The following is an 18,047-nucleotide window of genomic DNA, read 5'->3' as shown; positions in this document are numbered from 1 at the left end:
TGAATGAAAGGACATCAGCTAATTGCTAATTAAATGTACCATAACAAAGTGTTACAAAGGAACTGATGCCATATTTTGCAAAGTAAAAAAAAAATGTATAACATGTATCAATTAAAGTAGCTAATACAGTGAAAAGAATCAGTCCACCTATCACGATACAATATCACATTCTGTATGCAACATTAACACCTTATCTATGCGTGTGTGTGTGTGTGTGTGTGTGTGTGTGTGTGTTGGATATGTTTGATGTCTCTGTAACAATTTCCCAGGGGTTCCATGGACTTTGCACACTTGGATGGAGTCTCTGCGCACATGTTTCCATCAGCACCGCCGCCCTCTGATCCAAGGTCTTCTGAAAGAGTTCAGCTGTATCGAGGAAGAGGAGTACACCGAGGAGCTCATCACACATGGCCTGCCTCTCATGTTCCAGATCCTCAGAGCCAGCAAGGTACTGCAACCTTTACATCTTCTTCTACGCTCTGAAATATGTCTCCTTTACTTCAGATTGTCATTAGGTAGTCAGGACATCAGCTTCACAGAGCCTGACGGCGCCCCAGAGGCCTACTCAATATCAATTACCTAACATGATAATAATTGATGACACGCCCTCCCCCCGCTCCTCTCTGGTGCTGCTCATTAGATCAGGGCCCTGTCTCATTACTTAGGCTCATGATCCCCTTGGTAGGCCATATTAGATTTAAAACAGCACATCATCGTTGCGTCTGTCACCTCTGTTTGTTTTGTCTGCTCTGCCTTGGCGTAGCACTGCCCTGCCGGCGTGATGACTTGTGCTGTCATTGCTGATATGAGGAAAAACACTGCAATGCACACACACAAATAAATGAAACACACAAGCAGACCTGCAGAGAGTTACATGCTTGTGCAGTCCCAGACCAGCAGTATTTCTTTCTCACACACACTCATACACTTAGGCCATCGTGGCCCTCAGTGGATCACTGCAGTGTCAGTCCTTGTCTTGGCTGATGTATGGTGGGGCCAGTGACCCTCATCTCTATGAGGTCCTCGGGGACCCCTGGCACTGTTGGCTCCACCATGAGGTCCTGAGACATCAAGGTAAGGTCCATTCATCTTTCATAGTCTGCTGCATTGGTCCAATGAAATCTCGATTCAACTATTGAGTTTAATACAGTTCAGTTCAACCTCCCTTCACTTCACTTAAGTTTAACTCCATCTAATTCACTTAAATTCAGTTCAGTTCAGCTCAGGTAGCTTCCCTCTCACCAGTTATGACCTGGGGGGCATGGGGTCTCCTGGGACTTCAGCACTAAATGTTTTCTCAGAAGTCTCCAAAGCTTTTAGGTCTTTATAGTAAAATACTAACAACCTTGTGTTATTACCAAAATATATGCCAGTGTTGTTCTTCTGGTCTAATGATTACTTCAAAATATTAAGGTCACATTTACTTGGCATTGTTGGGGATCTGTAATTTTGCAGTTAGAGTAGCCCACATTATTATGGCATGGATTCAGATATAGCAGATTTATCAGCTGAACATTCACTCTGTGAAACGTAAGTCAGCAGAGTTAAACCAAAATAAGTCTCAGGATCAGTAACACTTTCCCCAAAATTCTACCTTAACAACACCAGACAATTGTTGCCTCTTTAAATGGCAGGAGTGAAAACTAGTCATCCTCCACATTTGTTTTGTTAAGGCAGTTGGAGAACAGTTAAATACGATATGGGATGCTGGCTCTACAGGATGATTTTTTCTTCTTTAGCAACTATCGTGTTTCACAAATGATGTCCAGATTTTAAGGCATTCTATTGTCTCAATTGTCTTAAAAAAAAATAGTACATATAGCTGCTGCAAATAGTTAAAAAAATCTTCACAGGGAAGTATGACCCCAAACTCCGCCTGGGTTTTGGGCCGAGCCCCAAATGTTTGTAATGTCTGGCTCTGCCCTGTCTTTCACTTCCGTTCAGTTCAGCTCAATTCAGTTTGTCTCCACTCTCCTCGATTAATTTAAAGTTCAGTGTGTAAGGTTTAGGGAGATTTAGCGGCATCTAGTGATGAGGATTTCAGGTGGCAGCCAGCTGAAATATTTCCTGTTAAGAATTCACTCAGTGTTAATTTTCTGAGGACCTGCTCCCTATGTAGATATAAACTGCTCATTCTAAGGTAATGAAAACACACAATTTATTTTCACTATTATTTATTTATACACTAAAAACAACATACTTATTATGCTATATTCAATTTCTGCCAGTATATCCCCCTAAACAGTGGACCTATGAATTAAATTTAGTTTATCTATCTATATCTATCTATCTATCTATCTATCCATCTATCTCATATTGTCACACATTGTTTCTGGTGGGTGAATGTGGGGAAATCTCCATAAATGCATACTGTCCCTGGTGAAAAAGGTGGTTTTTAAAAGCTGTTTGTTGGCATCATGCTTCAGTAAGAGCAAGCAGGCTGACTGCACATGTGGGGCTTGTTGTGTCGCGCACTGCTGCTGCAGCTGAATGCCACTGCCCCTCCTTCTCCCTCAGTTTTAGCAGCACACACACAAACAAGAGGAAAGTTAAGAGAAAGGGTAAAAAGATCTCGCTCACCTGTTTTCACTTTCACATGTCACACTCTTACAGTAACTCAGCCTCTCATGGTATTCTCAAACATAATAATCTCTGAGGGACAGCGGGTGCCAGAAATAAGCCTGATATCCATCTAATCCCCTCTCAAAGGTGTGAAATAGTCACTAAAATGTGGCTTATTGGAACAACTGCTTGAGTAAAGTGAGTGCTGAGTTTGATCCGAGGCTGCAGAAGTTACACTTCTCTCTCTGTGCTGATAATTGTGTTGGGGATGTTTGTGTAGGAGAGGAACACTAAAGAAAGTACTTGTGTTCTTGCATAACATGAACTCCTGGATGTTGGCTGAGCGCTGCCCGCCCAAGCAGTTTTCCTCACTCTCTGATGTTTTGTTACTCTGTCTGTGTTTTGTCAGAACGAGGTGATCAGCCAGCAGCTGTCTGCAATCTTCACTCAGTGTTATGGCCCCTATCCCATCCCCAAACTGGCCGAGATCAAGAGGAAGCAGTCATCACGCCTGGGTACAGGACTTCTCCTTTTAATTTTGTCATTGTGAAATCTGTACTGGTTATAAATGTACAGTTTTAAGGCAGGACAACAGCTCTATGTTGATGTATTTGTTTGAGTAGGCTGCTAGTAAATGCATAATGCGGGAAAATTGCAAGTGCACGTAACACCATCTAGTGTTCAGAGAGTGGAATAGGAATTGTGAAGAAAAAGAGTAAGGAAATGTGTCTAGGATAGCCCCTAAGGCGAAGTTGTACACCCCCCTTTTTTCATGATAATCAGAAAAACATCAAGTTTTTCTGGCCACTTGTCTTCCAGATCCTCACTTCCTGAACAATAAAGAGATGTCAGATGTGACCTTTTTGGTGGAGGGGAAGCCTTATTATGCCCACAAAGTCCTGCTCTTCACAGCTTCCAGCAGGTACTCTCACTTAAACATCAGCTTTCAAATACCGAAGTACAGGAAATATGAAAACAGTCATTTTTCAAGTATATGGTTCTGCTACACTGTATATGCTAACTCTATAAAGGTGCTGGATGTGTAACTGTACATTTTATATGAAAAAGACATCAATTCCTGCAGTTGACCTACAGTTGACATGCTGTGTTAATATGCTGTTGTTAGTACTGCACATTTCCTCCTGCTGATCCACAGAGTCCTTTTTCCCATCCCTTGGATCTCGACAGGACGTCCAATTCACTCTCATGTCATGTTACTTTGATGATAACCAATCAATCTTGTCATGAAGAGAAACCACATCACTCAAATGTGTTGCTGACATTATGTCCTCAGAGTAACTCATTAAAACAGACCCATTGCTGCACAGTAGTATGAGGTTCCCTCCGTGCTACAAACTGCTGGTTATTATAAAGTTATATTTTCATTAACATTTATTTAATGTTAAAAACACCAAAGACTCAGTTCAGACCTATCATTTCATTCCTCTCTTTTTATATTTCTTTCTCTCAAGGTTTAAATCTCTTCTAGCGAACAGACCTTGCGGTGAAAACACATGCATTGAAATCAGCAATGTCAAATATCACATATTTCAGGTAATGCAATTACTGTAAACAACAGACACTTCTGAATCACACTTGAACAACACAATCATGCTCCTTCCTAATTTAATAGTATATTCATCCTTGTGAGGGAGCTTTAATATGTGTTTCCTCTTCACAGCTTGTGATGCAGTATCTGTACTGCGGAGGGACAGAAGCTCTGCACATCAGGAACACTGATGTCATGGAGGTGAGGGTTACTGCTTTCTCTGTAGACCTGAATTAATGTACTACAAAGTTTACACTGAAAAACTTTATAGTATGAAACAGTTTAGAATCTCAAGGTCACCTTTAAATGTTGTGCTGTATTTCTACAGGAAAGTCTAACATCAAATTCTAAACAGGTTGTAAACTTTCCTCTTAATCTGTTGTGGTTTTCCTTCAGCTTCTGTCTGCAGCCAAGTTCTTCCAGTTGGAGGCGCTGCAGAGGCACTGTGAGATTATCTGCACCAAGAACATCAACACTGAAACCTGCGTGGAGATCTACAACCACACCAAGGTACAAAAATGTAAAAAAAAAAAAAAAAAAAAGAGTTATCCCAGATTAATACTGCTACTGGACAGTACAAAAACAAGCCATGCAAAAAAAGTATTTTAAGGTGTTTTGGATAGAAAATGGCCAACTATTGTTGTGCCTTATCTTAATTCAGTTTAGACCAGGGGTGACAAACTCAGTTCATGGGCCACATTCATCCCAGTTTAATCTCACAAGGGCCTGACGAGTCTAATAACCAGAACAACACCTGTGTTTTTTCTTTTCCTTTAGCGTAAAGAAGTTCAAATTCATTCTGAAAACATTCGTCAGATGATGAACAGCGTTAGATGTCAAGTTCAACAATTTGTAATGAAAATAAGTGTAATTTCAACAATATGTCTCAGTTTTTCCACATTCAGTCAGTCTACTACTTACCATTATTACATTTTTCCATACATTTGCACCGGATTGGACCCTATGAATGGGCAGTTTTTGCCCTCAGGCCATATGTTTGACACCACTGATTTAGATCATGCTGTACCTCAAGCTGTTCATTTTGTGCATACTATTAGTATTACTTGAAATTGCACTCTGCATTATATTTTTATTCTTATACTCTTATACCTGCACTGCTTTTGCACCTATGGTTTGATGTTAAACTGCATTCTCAGTACATGTACTACACTAAAATTAAGGTTGAACCCAATGTAATCTAATGTAAAACCAGACATTTACTCTGTAATTTCCTGAAAATGTGTTTCAGTTTTTAGAGTCAAAACAACAGTGTTTTTCCCCTTTTTCCACAGTTCCTTGATGCACCAGATTTGGCGTCCTACATAGAGGGCTATTTCCTAAAGAACATGTTGATCCTGATCGAGTTGGAGCCATTCAAACAGCTGCTGTACGACACACCTCCGGATAGCCCCGGCTGTGACATCCTGCAGGACCTGGAGAAAACCCTGGCCATCCGCATCCAGTCCATCCACCTGTCCTCCTCCAAGGGCTCCATCGTCTGATCTCTGGATCGGGACAGGTGATATTTACCAGTGTGATAGCAGAGACATGACACTGTATTGAGATGAAAAGAAAACTTGTGGACTATCAAATGACGATCTTTGTCTCTGTGAAGCTCATCAGTTGCGAATATGCTTCTCGTTATCTTAGCACAGATGTTCTGTCTGTCTGCCTTGTTGATATCTGTCAACTATGAATCACAGTAACATACAATGACTGTCATAAGATAACTGTTTTATGCCACAATTTGCCAGTAACATGACATTACTGTAACAATGTCCTTCATTCAGCAAGACTTTGTCAGCTAAGTAGTACATGTTACATGTTGGACTGAACGGATCAGGTAGAGCCACGCGAACTCAGAGGAAAAGTTACAACCAACTGAAACAGTCAGAGCATCTCACTACATGAAAACAATGTGTTGAGGCCATGAGCAACCTCAGCGTAATGTGAAAAGCCATCAGTGTGTCCCTTCCTGGCTGTAAGGAAGAACAGCTGCGTCATGCTGTGATTATTTGCTTAAACATGTGGACCTGTACATAGTACTTAATTTGTATATTTGTCAGTCACTTTGCATTATGTGTTCTGATTACTCTTTAAAGCCAAACAAGACAAACAACAGAAAAGTAACTAATGATACAAAAGAGGGACTTTCAGCAAATGAGTCTGGGCAAAGAGGAGTTTTCCTTCCTCCAGGATACTGTGTAAATATTGTTCATAAAAACAGAGCTATTGATAATGTAAGTTAATGTACATACTATATCCACAGATGTTTTCTCATGTGTCTTACTGTTGGATATTGCTGTAAAAACAAAAAGCTCATCTTTTAAATATCTATGTTTAAATGTTGCATGACAGAGGGATGACTGTTTAGATTTTTTCTGTTCGAACTGTTTGAAGATTTTGTTGAGGAGCTGCTTTTACACTTATACGACTGACAGTTGGGTGAGGATATGTATGTCATCAGCATGGGTCACTAAATGTGTAACAGTCAAATAGTGTCATCATTTTGTGTGTAAGAGGCCTGTTAAGTCCTAAACTGGGAACGTTATGCTATCAGCCGTTTTCCAGGTATTGTGAAACCACATGACTTGTATATGTGTGACTTGATATACCTTTCCTCTATAAAGATTAATATAAAGAATACTATGAATCTGCTCATAGATTTCTCTGGTGCAGTGTCTGGCTCCAAAACACCCGCAAGGGAAGATCTATTATTCTGTTTGAAGTCACATTTTAAAGGCTGTCCTGTCATTATTTTGTTCTCCACAGAAGGTTAGATCTCAGCTGGAAGGTGGTTTATGTGGCCCCCAACTGCACACAAGCCAATGCAGTATTTATAAATAGGCTGAAATCAATGACCAAAATTAGTAAAGAACAGGAAGTCCTTTAACAAGTTATGCCTAGCATACTAATGTATTAAGCCCCAAAATTGACAAAATTACATAGCAGTGCCCTCTTAGATACCTCTTTTCTAGATAAAACATGATAACGTGTCCTTCCAGGGTGACCTCCAGTGGAGAAAACGAGATATAGTGCTCTCTCAGGTGTCTTTCCAGTAAAGAAAACATGATGAAGTGCCCTCCGGGATGCTTTCCCAATGGTGAAAACGTGATTAAGTGCTCTCTATTGTGCCTTCTATTGTGACAAAGTCTACTCTAGGGTGCCCTCCAGTGACCTCCAGTGAAAACGTGATCCTTGCCCCTCAGCTTGAGTCCTCCACTGGCTTATTAGATATTCCCGGACACCACGCTTTTATCTTACTGTGAAATAATTATCTTTATCTTCAAATGCATTCCTTTTGTCTTCACCTGGGAAGTCTTGGACTTTTCCTTGACAATTTGGAGGATGTGCTTCAATTAATGTCAATTTTCTTATAATGTCAAACAAACAAAGAAAAACTTCCATTTAGCCTCTAGTTAACTTGGGTTGTGTCCAAAATCACTTCTGTCCTCCCGCTTTCAGGACTCCCTGTGGAGCTAATAACGGAAAGGAGTGTATCCTGCATGCCATACTTAAGAGAGAGCACTAGTGGATAAATATGCTGTCATGATCCTGGGTTTTTGTTGATATTCTGTTGTCTTCTGGACTTGGTCAATCTGTTTCCTGATTTGTTTTGTAAGTTATCTCCTCATGCATCATATCTTGTGCTACTTCCTGCCTTTGCCTGTTGCCTGTCACATCTGTCTTACAGACTCGTTTGTCCTTCTCTGATCCCAGAGTCTTCTCCTGCTCAGCAGGTTATTGTTTGCTCCACCCGAGTGTTCTCTGCACTGTTGTTGTCAGCCAATCCCTGTTTTTCCCTCCTTTAGCCCGTATCCACCTCCTCCAGCTGTATCTTGTTGTATTGATAAGTTCCCTGTGTGGATACACCTGTGTCTGTCCCTAAATCAGTTCATCTGCGATAATCACTGTGCTCATCTTTGTGTTCATGATGTTGTTTCCTTTGTGGTCTCTCATGTTCTTTTTTTGGATTTCTTCCCTGAATTCCTCGTGTCATCCTGGTTGGTTTCAGTTTAGTTTTAATTTTTAAATCTTTTGTACTTTGAGTGTGTTGCCTGCCTGGTTTTGGGGCTTTTTACCAGCATATATATATATATATATACACTCACAATCTGTATCTCAGTGTCTGAGAGAGGCAATATGCTGTTTATTTCATATGGATTGAAGCACTTAACAGATGTTCCTGAAAGTTCAAAGAGGTGTAGGAGCAGAGTTTGTGTCACGGTCGGAGAGGGAGATACATTGACAGGTGTAAAGCAAATCAGAGGGGAAAAGACACCTATAAAGAGAAGAAGAAGAAAGAGAGAATCAAAGCTGTGCAGAGAGAACAGAAGTGGCCTTGTTCTCCACTGGTCTGCTCTCTTGCAGAAAGAGCCTAAAAGGAAAGCGGTGAAAAAAACATGCGTGTGACTTTGTACTGCAAAAAAAAACTCCACTTCTAATGCAGACATGCATTGTGTATCGATTGAAACTAACAGAGATTCATAGTGCTGTTAGATGATAATCATTTTTACAGTAATTAGAAAATGTTGCCCCAGGCTTTGTGCCAGCCTCATGCAGAGAAACCAAAGTGCCAAACATGATACTGTTATTCATTTTTCTGTATGTGGCATAAATGTCAAATGCAGCAGGATACGCAGGGTTTGTTTAGCTCCATGTTTTTTTTTATGTTTATGAAATAGTAAACTCTCACAATCAAATTACTGGGAGTAGACAATCCAGTTAAGACTCGCTTTTTTGCTTTTACATTCCCAGATATTGAATTGTGTCTCATATAATCAGTGTTCCTCAGATCCCTTTTTAAAATCCCCAGAAAACTGTTGCAATACTTTTCTCTCGGTGAGTGTGCATGGTATTTGCAGTGTGCGTGTGTGCATGTGTGCGTGCGTGCGTGCGTGTGTGCGTGTGTGTGTTGGGCAGAGGCATTAGAATGGCGAGGGACGGGGTGACAGTAGTTGTTAAGGAGTCACCATGGTTACCGCCGCCCAGGAACAATGTTGAGCTGAGAATGCTCCGCTGTGTTAAACACTGAATGGAATCCTGAGGAGCACATACATGTACATGCTCAGATGGCGACACAGTAAACACACACTCACACAATATGTCGTCATCCAACAGGACTTACCACTGAATAAGTAGTTAAAGCAGAAATTATCCATCATCAGATTAGCTGTGTCAGACAGGGAGACCATGTGGTTAAGCCGTGGAAATGTCTCTGTTGCCTCTTTTCTAAAGCACTGCTGGGCATCTTAATTTACTGAGCTGTGAACTGCAAGTAGAGCGCCAAGTAACAACAAGGGAAGTCATGAGGGGAAGTCCACAGGGGGACACATTTAAGTATATAGTCAAAAACAACTATTTGACACTGTATATGATGGTTTCTGTGAATTTGTCTGCTTCATTTTCTTGCCATGAAGTGCAGATTGTAAACACGTGTTTTTGTGTGATGGCCATGCGCTCATTTCTGAGTGTCTATTGTTCAGTTATGTGAGTGGGTTGATGTGCATGTGTGTGTGCATGTGCAAACCGGGAGTGTAAAAAGGGTGTTTGCCCTACTAACTCTGCCCCCAGCGCGAGCCCCTTCATCCTCCCCCTTGTTGTCATGCACAGGCGCTCTCCCTTTGGCACAAAGTGGGCTGGCAGCACAAGAGCCATGTGTTTTAGCTCCACGCTTTGAAGGGCTTGAAAAACTTTTCAGAGCTGTCTCTGAGAACTCTGAGAGAGAGAAAGAGAGAAAGAGGGGGAGAGTGAGGGTGAAAGAGTGTGTAAGTGTGAGGGAGAGAGATGGCAAGCAGAAGGAGCTGCAGATAAAAACAAGCTGTCTTCCATGTGGTGATTTGATCTCAGTTGTTGAAGGATACCTTTGGTGGACAATATTTCTGCAAGAGACTCAACAACAGGTGAGTGCAAATGCAGTATGAAAGCAATAAGAGGCTGCGAAAAGAAAAAAAAGGGAGTAAGTGGTGTCCGCTCAGGCAGACAAAAGGGAGGGGGTTGTTTTGGGGATAGTGCATGATTAGTGTCTTAATGGCTCATTTTCTTTCAGTTTAATGCAATTCTCATTGATTTTTTTGTCCTTAATTTCCATGTTGGAGTGCTCTGATTTCCACTCATTTAAAAAATGAACATATTACCTCCTGTTGATGGGAACAGCTGTGAAGTAACATGTTGAAAACAGGTCAAAAGACAGACCCTGAACTCATGCAACTCTCACGTTGTGTTTCCCCTTCCCCAGAGGCTGTAATCCTCACTCGGCGTTACCCATCCCATAACTGAAATTAGCCTCCAGCTCTTTCAGAGATGCAGTGCGACGAGCTCTCAGCCAGAGAGGAGTTTACTTACAGCCACATGCCCACTCTGGAGAGGGGCAGTGGGACGCTGGGACGACGGGGCGACAGAGGAACGGAGAGAAGGCCAGACAGGGGGGAGCGGTATAGGCCAGAGCGGGACAGCTACACAGTGGACGTGAGGGCCAGTGACCTGCAGCTGGCCCAGCCGGAGCCTCTAAAGCACCCCTGCTTCAGCTACAGGGCCTGGCTCTACAGCGTCCTCATAGGGGTGAGAGGAAAGACGGTCAGGGAGAGGTACAAAGGAAGCACATCACAGGGTGTATCTATTTAGTCCATCACACAAATTTTAAAGGTTGGGATGATCTTATTTCTGATTAGAAAGTATCCCAATCTAGAAATTTTCAGTGGGATGATAACAAGTCTTGTTTTGTGCTTCCATATTTAGGTGAGGAGAAACATACTACATTACTTCTCCATAATGTGCAAACTCTAATCGACTGCTTTGAAAATTGTGTCAGCATTAAAGGTCCAGTGTGTAGGATTTTGGAGGATATACTGGCAGATTGGAATATCATGCAATAAGTATGTTTTCTGTAGTGTATATTCAATTGGCCACTATTGTTTTTGCTATCTTAGAATGAGCTGATTATTTTTGCACAGGGAGCGGGTTCTCGTCCACAGAGTCATGTTGCACCACCTTGTTTCTACAGTGGCCCAGAATGGGCAAACCAAACACTCGCTATAGATAGGGCCATTCATGTTTTCATGTGGCCACTGTTGTTAACAGCCCCTCAATGATGAGCAGAATTGGAGTAACACTGCTTCTTGTGTGTGAAAGTGCTTTATTCAATGTTTTTTTTTACCAGTTTTAATGACCTAGTCTGTAGATAATTCGGCTCCCAGTAAAAACCTGCTGAAGTGTGTGTGTGTGTGTGTGTGTGTGTGTCAGAGACTGTCGGCATTCTTGTGTAGTCTTACCTGTTGAACATATTAACAAGTGTCTTTGTATATGCATGCCTGTGTGTGTGTGTGTGTGTGTGTGTGTGTGTGTGTGTGTGTGTGTGTGTGTGTGTGTGTGTGTGTGTGTGTGTGTGTGTGTGTGTGACCTCAGGGCAGTCTGCTCATCACATCTGGTTTCTCTCTGTACCTGGGAAATGTGTTTCCTGTTGCCATGGACTACCTACGCTGTGCTGCTGGCTCTGTAAGTGACCGCCATACAAGTGTAATCACAGTTACGTGCATATACATCCCTTCCTGAATGAGTTTATGCATATTATTCAGATTAGACCTTTTGTGTCAAAATGCCAGTCACACATCATTTTCAGGACGGCATTTGCTAAAGAGATATTTCAGCAGCTCGTTTATTGCTGTTCTTCACAGGGCCTCCCGGCAGCGATTGCTAGTTTTGCCATTGCAAAGAACAGACATGTTGCAGTGAGTAAACAATGACCACCAAAGGCAAAAGTCATAATTATCTTTTCGTGGATTTTTAATTGAATTTCCTCAAGGCTATTGATGCTTGATAGTAATGAAGGTCTCATTCAGTTTGTTTTTCAAGGTGTCAGATTTCCAGGTGGTCTATGTGTCAACATTTGCTGTGACGACAACCTGCCTGGTTTGGTTTGGATGTAAACTGGTCCTGAACCCTTCTGCTGTCAATGTAAATGGACCAGTCCTTTGGTTGCATACAAGTATATCAATTTATTCTCCAAAATAAAGCATTATTTCAATTTCCTGTTTTCAATCTTCCATCTGCTATTGTGTCTCTGCTCTCCCTCCCGGTCTGTCTGTTCTCAGATCAACTTTAACCTCATTCTGATGATTTTGCTGGAGGTGTTGATGGCCAGTACTGTCATCCTGTCAGCCCGCTCTGCAGAAGACTGCTGCTGCCACAAGAAGGTGTGTGTGTGTGTGTGTGTGTGTGTGTGTGAGTGTGAGTGTGCGTGTGTGTGTGTGTATGAGTGATTGATTGCTTTTATTCCCCCAGCTGAAGTGTCTCCCGTCTTCCTCTCCCAATAGCTTTCATCCTTCCATCCTAACTCCTTTCAATCTCTCTGTCCATCTTTTAGCCGGTGACATATGACAGATCTGGGCTTCTAAAGCCTGCTGTGTTCCCCACTCGACTCCTGAAAGCATACTCTGTGAGTAGTTTTAAATTATGTTGCATAGTATATTTCTGTCTGGTCAATGCGGAACAAACACTGATGAATTCTCCAACAGGTGATCGAAGTAATTGTGGGAATTTCTGCTGTCTTCGGAGGAATTATTGCACTCAACATGGATGCTTTGCTGCCTGGCCCGTACTTGTCCGTCACATTTTTCTGGATTCTTGTGGCAGTATGTTTTTCTTACTAAGACTTTCTTTTCATCATGGTAGAGATTGCAGCTCAGAATGATAACTAAGATGCTTTCTATCACTGGCCTTGTCAGGTAACTTTGTGTCTGCTGTTTAATCCCTTGCAGTGTTTTCCGAGTGCTATTGCCAGTCATGTCGTGTCAGAATACCCCAACAAATGTCTGGTGAGTACAAGACAATATCCTAATTGTTGGAAGTAGAGCCTTGAGAATGTTTAAAAAACTACAAAAAAGATTGATATCTTTTGAGGGGTGGGTGTGATCAATTAAAGTAATATATTTGGAGCTGTCAGTCTTTGTAAGAATTCAAATACCGTTTTGTGACTGCGGCCTAACTTGGACATATTGTGTGAAACAGTTTTTCACAAGTTATATTATGTTGCATGGTTATGCGAGAGGATATTCTTTTTTGGTAATGTTGATATCAGTGAAGCATTTGATACAGTAGACCACTGTAAATGACCAACTTTAGCAGTTTTGGGTATCTCTGGATCAGTCCTAGAGTGATTGCCATCCTACCTCTTTGACAGACGTTTCTCAGTTACTCTTGCTGACTTTTTTTTCTGAAACTCTCCATTGTGGTGTGCCTCAAGGTTCTGTTCTGGGTCCTATTCTTTACATATACTTTTCTTTCCCTTTAAGAGTATCTCCTTTCACTGCTAAAATGATATTCAATTTAGACATCTCAATTAAGGCTGAAAATGTCACAAACATGTACATTTTTACCAGACAGAACAGTTCTTATTTCCACTCCAGAGTCCTGCTGATCATCTAGGTTCTCTTCCTCCTCTTCCTCTGTTATTTTTTTTCAATGAGCTAAGGTATCACTATAGACTATACTCTGACTCTTGACTAACATGTTTAGTCTTTGATTTATTCTTGTTTTTTCCAGCTGAAAAACAGCAAAACTCAGGCCTGTTGTTTCTCAAGATGAAATGGAGCTACCTCAACTATTGTGACTCACCTGCCTGAGCAAAATACCTCTGGATAATTTCCAAGTGTAAAAGTCCAAAACGTTCTCTTAGTTTCCCATCACTGGCTTCCCCTCAAATTCAGAATTGGATTCAAAGCTTTGTATGATCACTTATAGAGACATGCATGGTCGGGAGTTTTCCCTACATTAGAGATCTACTGCAGCTCTATGTCACCAGTAGGTCTCAAAAGTCCTCTGATCATGGTTTGTTGCTCCTTTGAAATGTTCAACCCTTTTGGACTTTAAATCTGTAGCAGTCTGCTTGTGGTGATCAAAGCAGCAAAAAAGAATAAATTAGGAAAAACTCAACAGTAGTTTCTCTTTCCAGAGATCATGACCCTGTGACTCAAGTTAATCCACAGACCTTGTTGTGAGCAGTTTCATGTTGGATTTTTTTAGTTAACATTACAGCTAAGCTGAGGAAGACGCAATTAATGTTTCCATCTTGTACTGTCACAAGCATGATTTTCTCATCCGTGAGCAGGTGCACCCTTCTGCTCCTGCGCGCTGATACAGTGAGTGTACTTAAGTGGTAGAGAATAGTTCCTACATAAAACTGCTAACAAGTTTTTTTGGGGTTTTTTTGCTGTTTGAGCACCACAAGCAAAATGCCACCTAGTTCCACTATATCTGCAACACTCAGCAACTCACACCAAAACAATCTAGATTGATTTAAAGTCTGTATAATATATTTAAAAGTTGCTTTAAATATAATTAGTTAACATCTTGTATCTCATGGAAGTTAATTAGGATAGGGTTTGAGGAAGGATCATCTTTGATAATTCGCAGCCATACAAGCTGGGTCTTTTTCCCGTAGCTTCTGGGTCTTCAAACTATTTTTTATATGTTCCTTTTTTCTATCTTCCTGGTGTCTCTCAGGTGGAGGTGCTGATTGCCATCAGCAGCGTGACGTCTCCCCTGCTCTTTTCAGCCTCCGGCTTCCTCTCTTGCAGTGTGATCAGCTTTATTGAAATTTTCCTGCATGATGTGCCTACAGCCAAGGTTAGCTTAATGAAGTGAAAATTCACCAGTAGTATGCAATGTGTGGGCTTTCTCAGAAGCATTACCTATCCAGCCCGTGAGCTCCTTTTGCATGAGAAATAAAGGAACAGATTTTTGGGAAACTCTTAGATGACTCATTTAGAAATCTTACTAAGGATAATCTAATTTTGTGTGTGTGTGTGTGTGTGTGTGTGTGTGTGTGTGTGTGTGTGTGTGTGTGTGTGTGTGTGTGTGTGTGTGTGGTTTAGCAATCCTATGACATCCTGCTGCTGATTCTGATGGTGCTTCTGCTGGTGCAAGCAGTTCTAACTTCAGCCACTGTGGTGCACTGTGCCTCCTACAAGAGTCAGCTCCGCATGGGGGCTCTGGAGTGCGATGACAACATGCACACAACAAACCATTCCTGTGAGGTAAGGCGGGTAAAAGCGGGAGTTGAGTACATAAATGGACAAATCTCTGAGTCTGTCTTTGTCTCTTTGTCTGTCTCTCTAATTCCAGCAAGAAACATTTGCAAATGTGGAAAATTACACATTTAATTCTCTTCCAGGTGTACTCACAGCTGTAGCTCATGTAAATGACACTTAAATGTGATGGCATAAAAGTCTATGAGCTAGAAACATATAAAAACACATTGTGCAGCACATCCTTCACACATCATTTATCTCAGTGTTTGTGTCAACTCTCCCCTTCCACATTTCATCTCTCTCTCCCTCTTTTCTGTCCTGTTCCCTCAGCAGCTGACAGCCAATGGGACGCTGCAGGATTTTGACAAAGACAGAGCCTGGAAGGCAGTTGTAGTCCAAATGGCCCAGTGAAGAGTTCTACATACACAGATGAGTTTGATAAGAGGTGGGAAAAGGATAAATAAGCTGTAATCACAAGAGAACAATCCTGAAACAGAACATAAAGGAAGAAAGCAGTAAGCATGCATTCAGAGATAGATCGAGAGGAAAAAGGAAATCAAGAAAGAAAGGTAGAGAAAAATCAGAGGGAGAGTGCAAGGCAGATGTGATTTTTTTAAACTTTGAGTAAGATATTTGCAAAGATAATGCTTTGAGCATTTTGCTTTTGATGTCTGTTTTCTGGGTTTTTTATATAATTGTTGCCTGCTTACTGGAGTGAGCATTATTTGATCTGGGATTTTGATAAGTATTTCTGCGTTGACACCAGATATATAAAATGAACAATCATGTGAGACAATGTTTGGTAGCATAAAAATTTTGCGAGCAATTGGGCCTAAACACAAAGTTTTATGATGTTTCAAAATATTTAACTTTATACAGTAGATGCATACAATTCAATTTATTCTGGCCTTTTTTTCAGCTTCATTGTTGAGGTTGTACTTTAGGATGAATGGGATGTCAATATGTGTAAAAAAACAAAACAAAAAAAAAACATCCATATAATCACGGGTTATCATGTTTTATTTTTTATCCCTAAGAGAATTATCTAAAATGAGAAATCTATGCATTTTTGATACTTTCGCCACACAGCTTGTTGCAGCTTAGCTTATCTATCACCTAGCACTGACTCAGTTTATTCTAAGGTGACATTTTGACTCAGCCACATTCATAGAAGAGCTTTCTGTAGATCTTAAGTTGCAGGCTTTACTCTGCACTGATATTCTTTTCAAATAGTGAACACTGACTTATCTTAGCACTATGTGATGTACGTTTTGTTCAGTACTTGACTTTTTTGTGTACTCTTGTGTACAGTGGTGTGGTCGTAGTTGCAACATTTTATTACAAGAGAACTGATCCACTTGGATATTGCAGATTAACTTATGTAAATCATTTTAAATGGAATTCTGTTTTATTTAGGAAAATAAAATGTCTGTTATCAACTGTAAGTACAGTGCGTGTGTGTGTGTGTGTGTGTGTGTGTAATGTTCTATGGTTGCTCTTCTTGCTTTCTTTATCATTCTACATTCTACAGGCCTATAAATGGCAAGGTGACAGGAAACAAATATGTGACACTAATCACCTGGATCTTAAAATAGCATTCCAGGGAATATCGTTTATTTCTGCTCTCAGATGTCAGGCTGTGATGTTTACTCTATAGGTATTTTATGTGTACTGACAAAATGTTTTTACACACCTGCTTCCTTGTTGGGAAATGAGAATTGTTTTCTAATTATTGTTGTGCTCTTGTTTACCTCATTCCCCTCCACTGTTAATTTACTCCCAACCCTGCGCTCCTCTCTGTGTTAGACACTCCGCATGATATACTGTATTCTCATAATAAGGAGTCGTTTTCCTCCCTTATATATAACTTTAACAGTGAATAAACATAGCATTCACTGTAAACATAGTGAATATAGGCTCTAATGCATGAAGAAGTTCAGTTTCCAAAAGTTTTAATCACATAACAGATATTACAGATAAATAAAATAGTCTTGGCAGTGAATATTGTATGCCATAAAATGAAAAGACAAGTCCAAAACAAAACAAAACAAAGACAACAACAAAAATCATACTTAAATCAGAGGTGAAAAACATATTTTACAGTAATTACATTGTACAGAAATCTGGAAGATTACACGCACTTCAACACTTTATATTCTCATTTCCAATTACCCCAACCCCACTTCGGTCTTTGGTTTTATTGATCTTTATCAACATTTTGTTGATATTTTCAAAAATTGTCAGCTTTCCTTTTGTAGTAAATATCAGTTTATTCCATAGTAACTCGTTAATAATCCTTAATTTATTGCTTGATACTTGCTTTGTTCTTACACCTGTTATCTAATGCAGTGCAATACATCTTTTTTACTTTGCAGTAGCACTGAGGTCATAGTTATTGATAGTGTTAATATTCTGCCTCCCTCTTGTATGAATTGGAAGGGCAAAAAAATCAGAAACATCTCTCAATGTTAAGTCCAGCAAAATAACACCTTTTAATTTTGACTATGACGATTTACACATATTATTATTATAAACTTCAGGAAATTGCACAAATTGTACAGTTGTATCCAATAAAGAGGGCACCGAGTGTATTTCTGAAGACATTAGGCTTGTACTGAAAGGACGAGATGGGGTTTTTTTCTTCGAAATGAACATCTTTAAGATCCCTGCAACGAGAGAGAAAGAGAGAGAAAGAGAGAGAGAGACTATATTTGGAAGCAGACGTATTGAGGTGCGGCTTCCCTAACCGGCGGAAACCGGCTTGAAGAAAACTGACTTGTGGCTCGGTCCGGCTGACGAGCATCGGGAGCGCGCCACCATCGCGCGCTTTGTTGCCACAAGAAACCCAGCAGAGAGCCAGAGGCTGCTGGAGGCTGCAAACAAACTTACCCAGCTGCTGTAAAGCCCTA

At 40.7% G+C, this 18,047-nt stretch overlaps 2 protein-coding genes across 4 annotated transcripts in view; both read left to right on the top strand.

The window, feature by feature from the left end:
• btbd11b (BTB (POZ) domain containing 11b) overlaps nt 1–6,665 on the top strand; it is an 88,320-nt gene extending 81,655 nt beyond the window's left edge. Inside the window, exons 11-17 of the mRNA XM_042495909.1 lie at nt 270–448; nt 2,972–3,077; nt 3,382–3,484; nt 4,035–4,116; nt 4,244–4,312; nt 4,508–4,621; nt 5,404–6,665. Of these exons, the coding sequence (XP_042351843.1) occupies nt 270–448; nt 2,972–3,077; nt 3,382–3,484; nt 4,035–4,116; nt 4,244–4,312; nt 4,508–4,621; nt 5,404–5,613 (863 nt within the window). The 3' untranslated portion in view covers nt 5,614–6,665. The remainder of the gene's footprint in view (nt 1–269; nt 449–2,971; nt 3,078–3,381; nt 3,485–4,034; nt 4,117–4,243; nt 4,313–4,507; nt 4,622–5,403) is intronic.
• Nucleotides 6,666–8,046: 1,381 nt separating this feature from the next.
• Nucleotides 8,047–16,490, top strand: mlc1 (modulator of VRAC current 1). 3 transcript variants are annotated; one of them, XM_042496561.1, is made up of 12 exons: nt 8,047–8,115; nt 10,350–10,672; nt 11,516–11,605; nt 11,785–11,838; nt 11,963–12,064; nt 12,202–12,303; nt 12,474–12,545; nt 12,625–12,741; nt 12,868–12,924; nt 14,612–14,734; nt 14,983–15,144; nt 15,469–16,490. In XM_042496561.1, the coding sequence occupies exons 2-12, from the start codon at nt 10,415–10,417 to the stop codon at nt 15,547–15,549; spliced, it is 1,218 nt and encodes a 405-aa protein (XP_042352495.1). In that variant the 5' UTR covers nt 8,047–8,115; nt 10,350–10,414; the 3' UTR covers nt 15,550–16,490. The 3 variants fall into 3 exon arrangements, with proteins under 3 accessions (XP_042352495.1, XP_042352496.1, XP_042352494.1); XM_042496562.1 differs by lacking the exon at nt 8,047–8,115 and adding an exon at nt 9,923–10,014 and having other exon boundaries at nt 15,472–16,490; XM_042496560.1 differs by lacking the exon at nt 8,047–8,115 and adding an exon at nt 9,923–10,014.
• The last annotated feature ends 1,557 nt before the right edge of the window (nt 16,491–18,047 follow it).

Source organism: Plectropomus leopardus, chromosome 11 (assembly GCF_008729295.1).
Source record: "Plectropomus leopardus isolate mb chromosome 11, YSFRI_Pleo_2.0, whole genome shotgun sequence".
NCBI classification, from domain to species: Eukaryota; Metazoa; Chordata; class Actinopteri; order Perciformes; family Serranidae; genus Plectropomus; species Plectropomus leopardus.
This window is presented reverse-complemented; position numbering and strand designations above follow the sequence as displayed.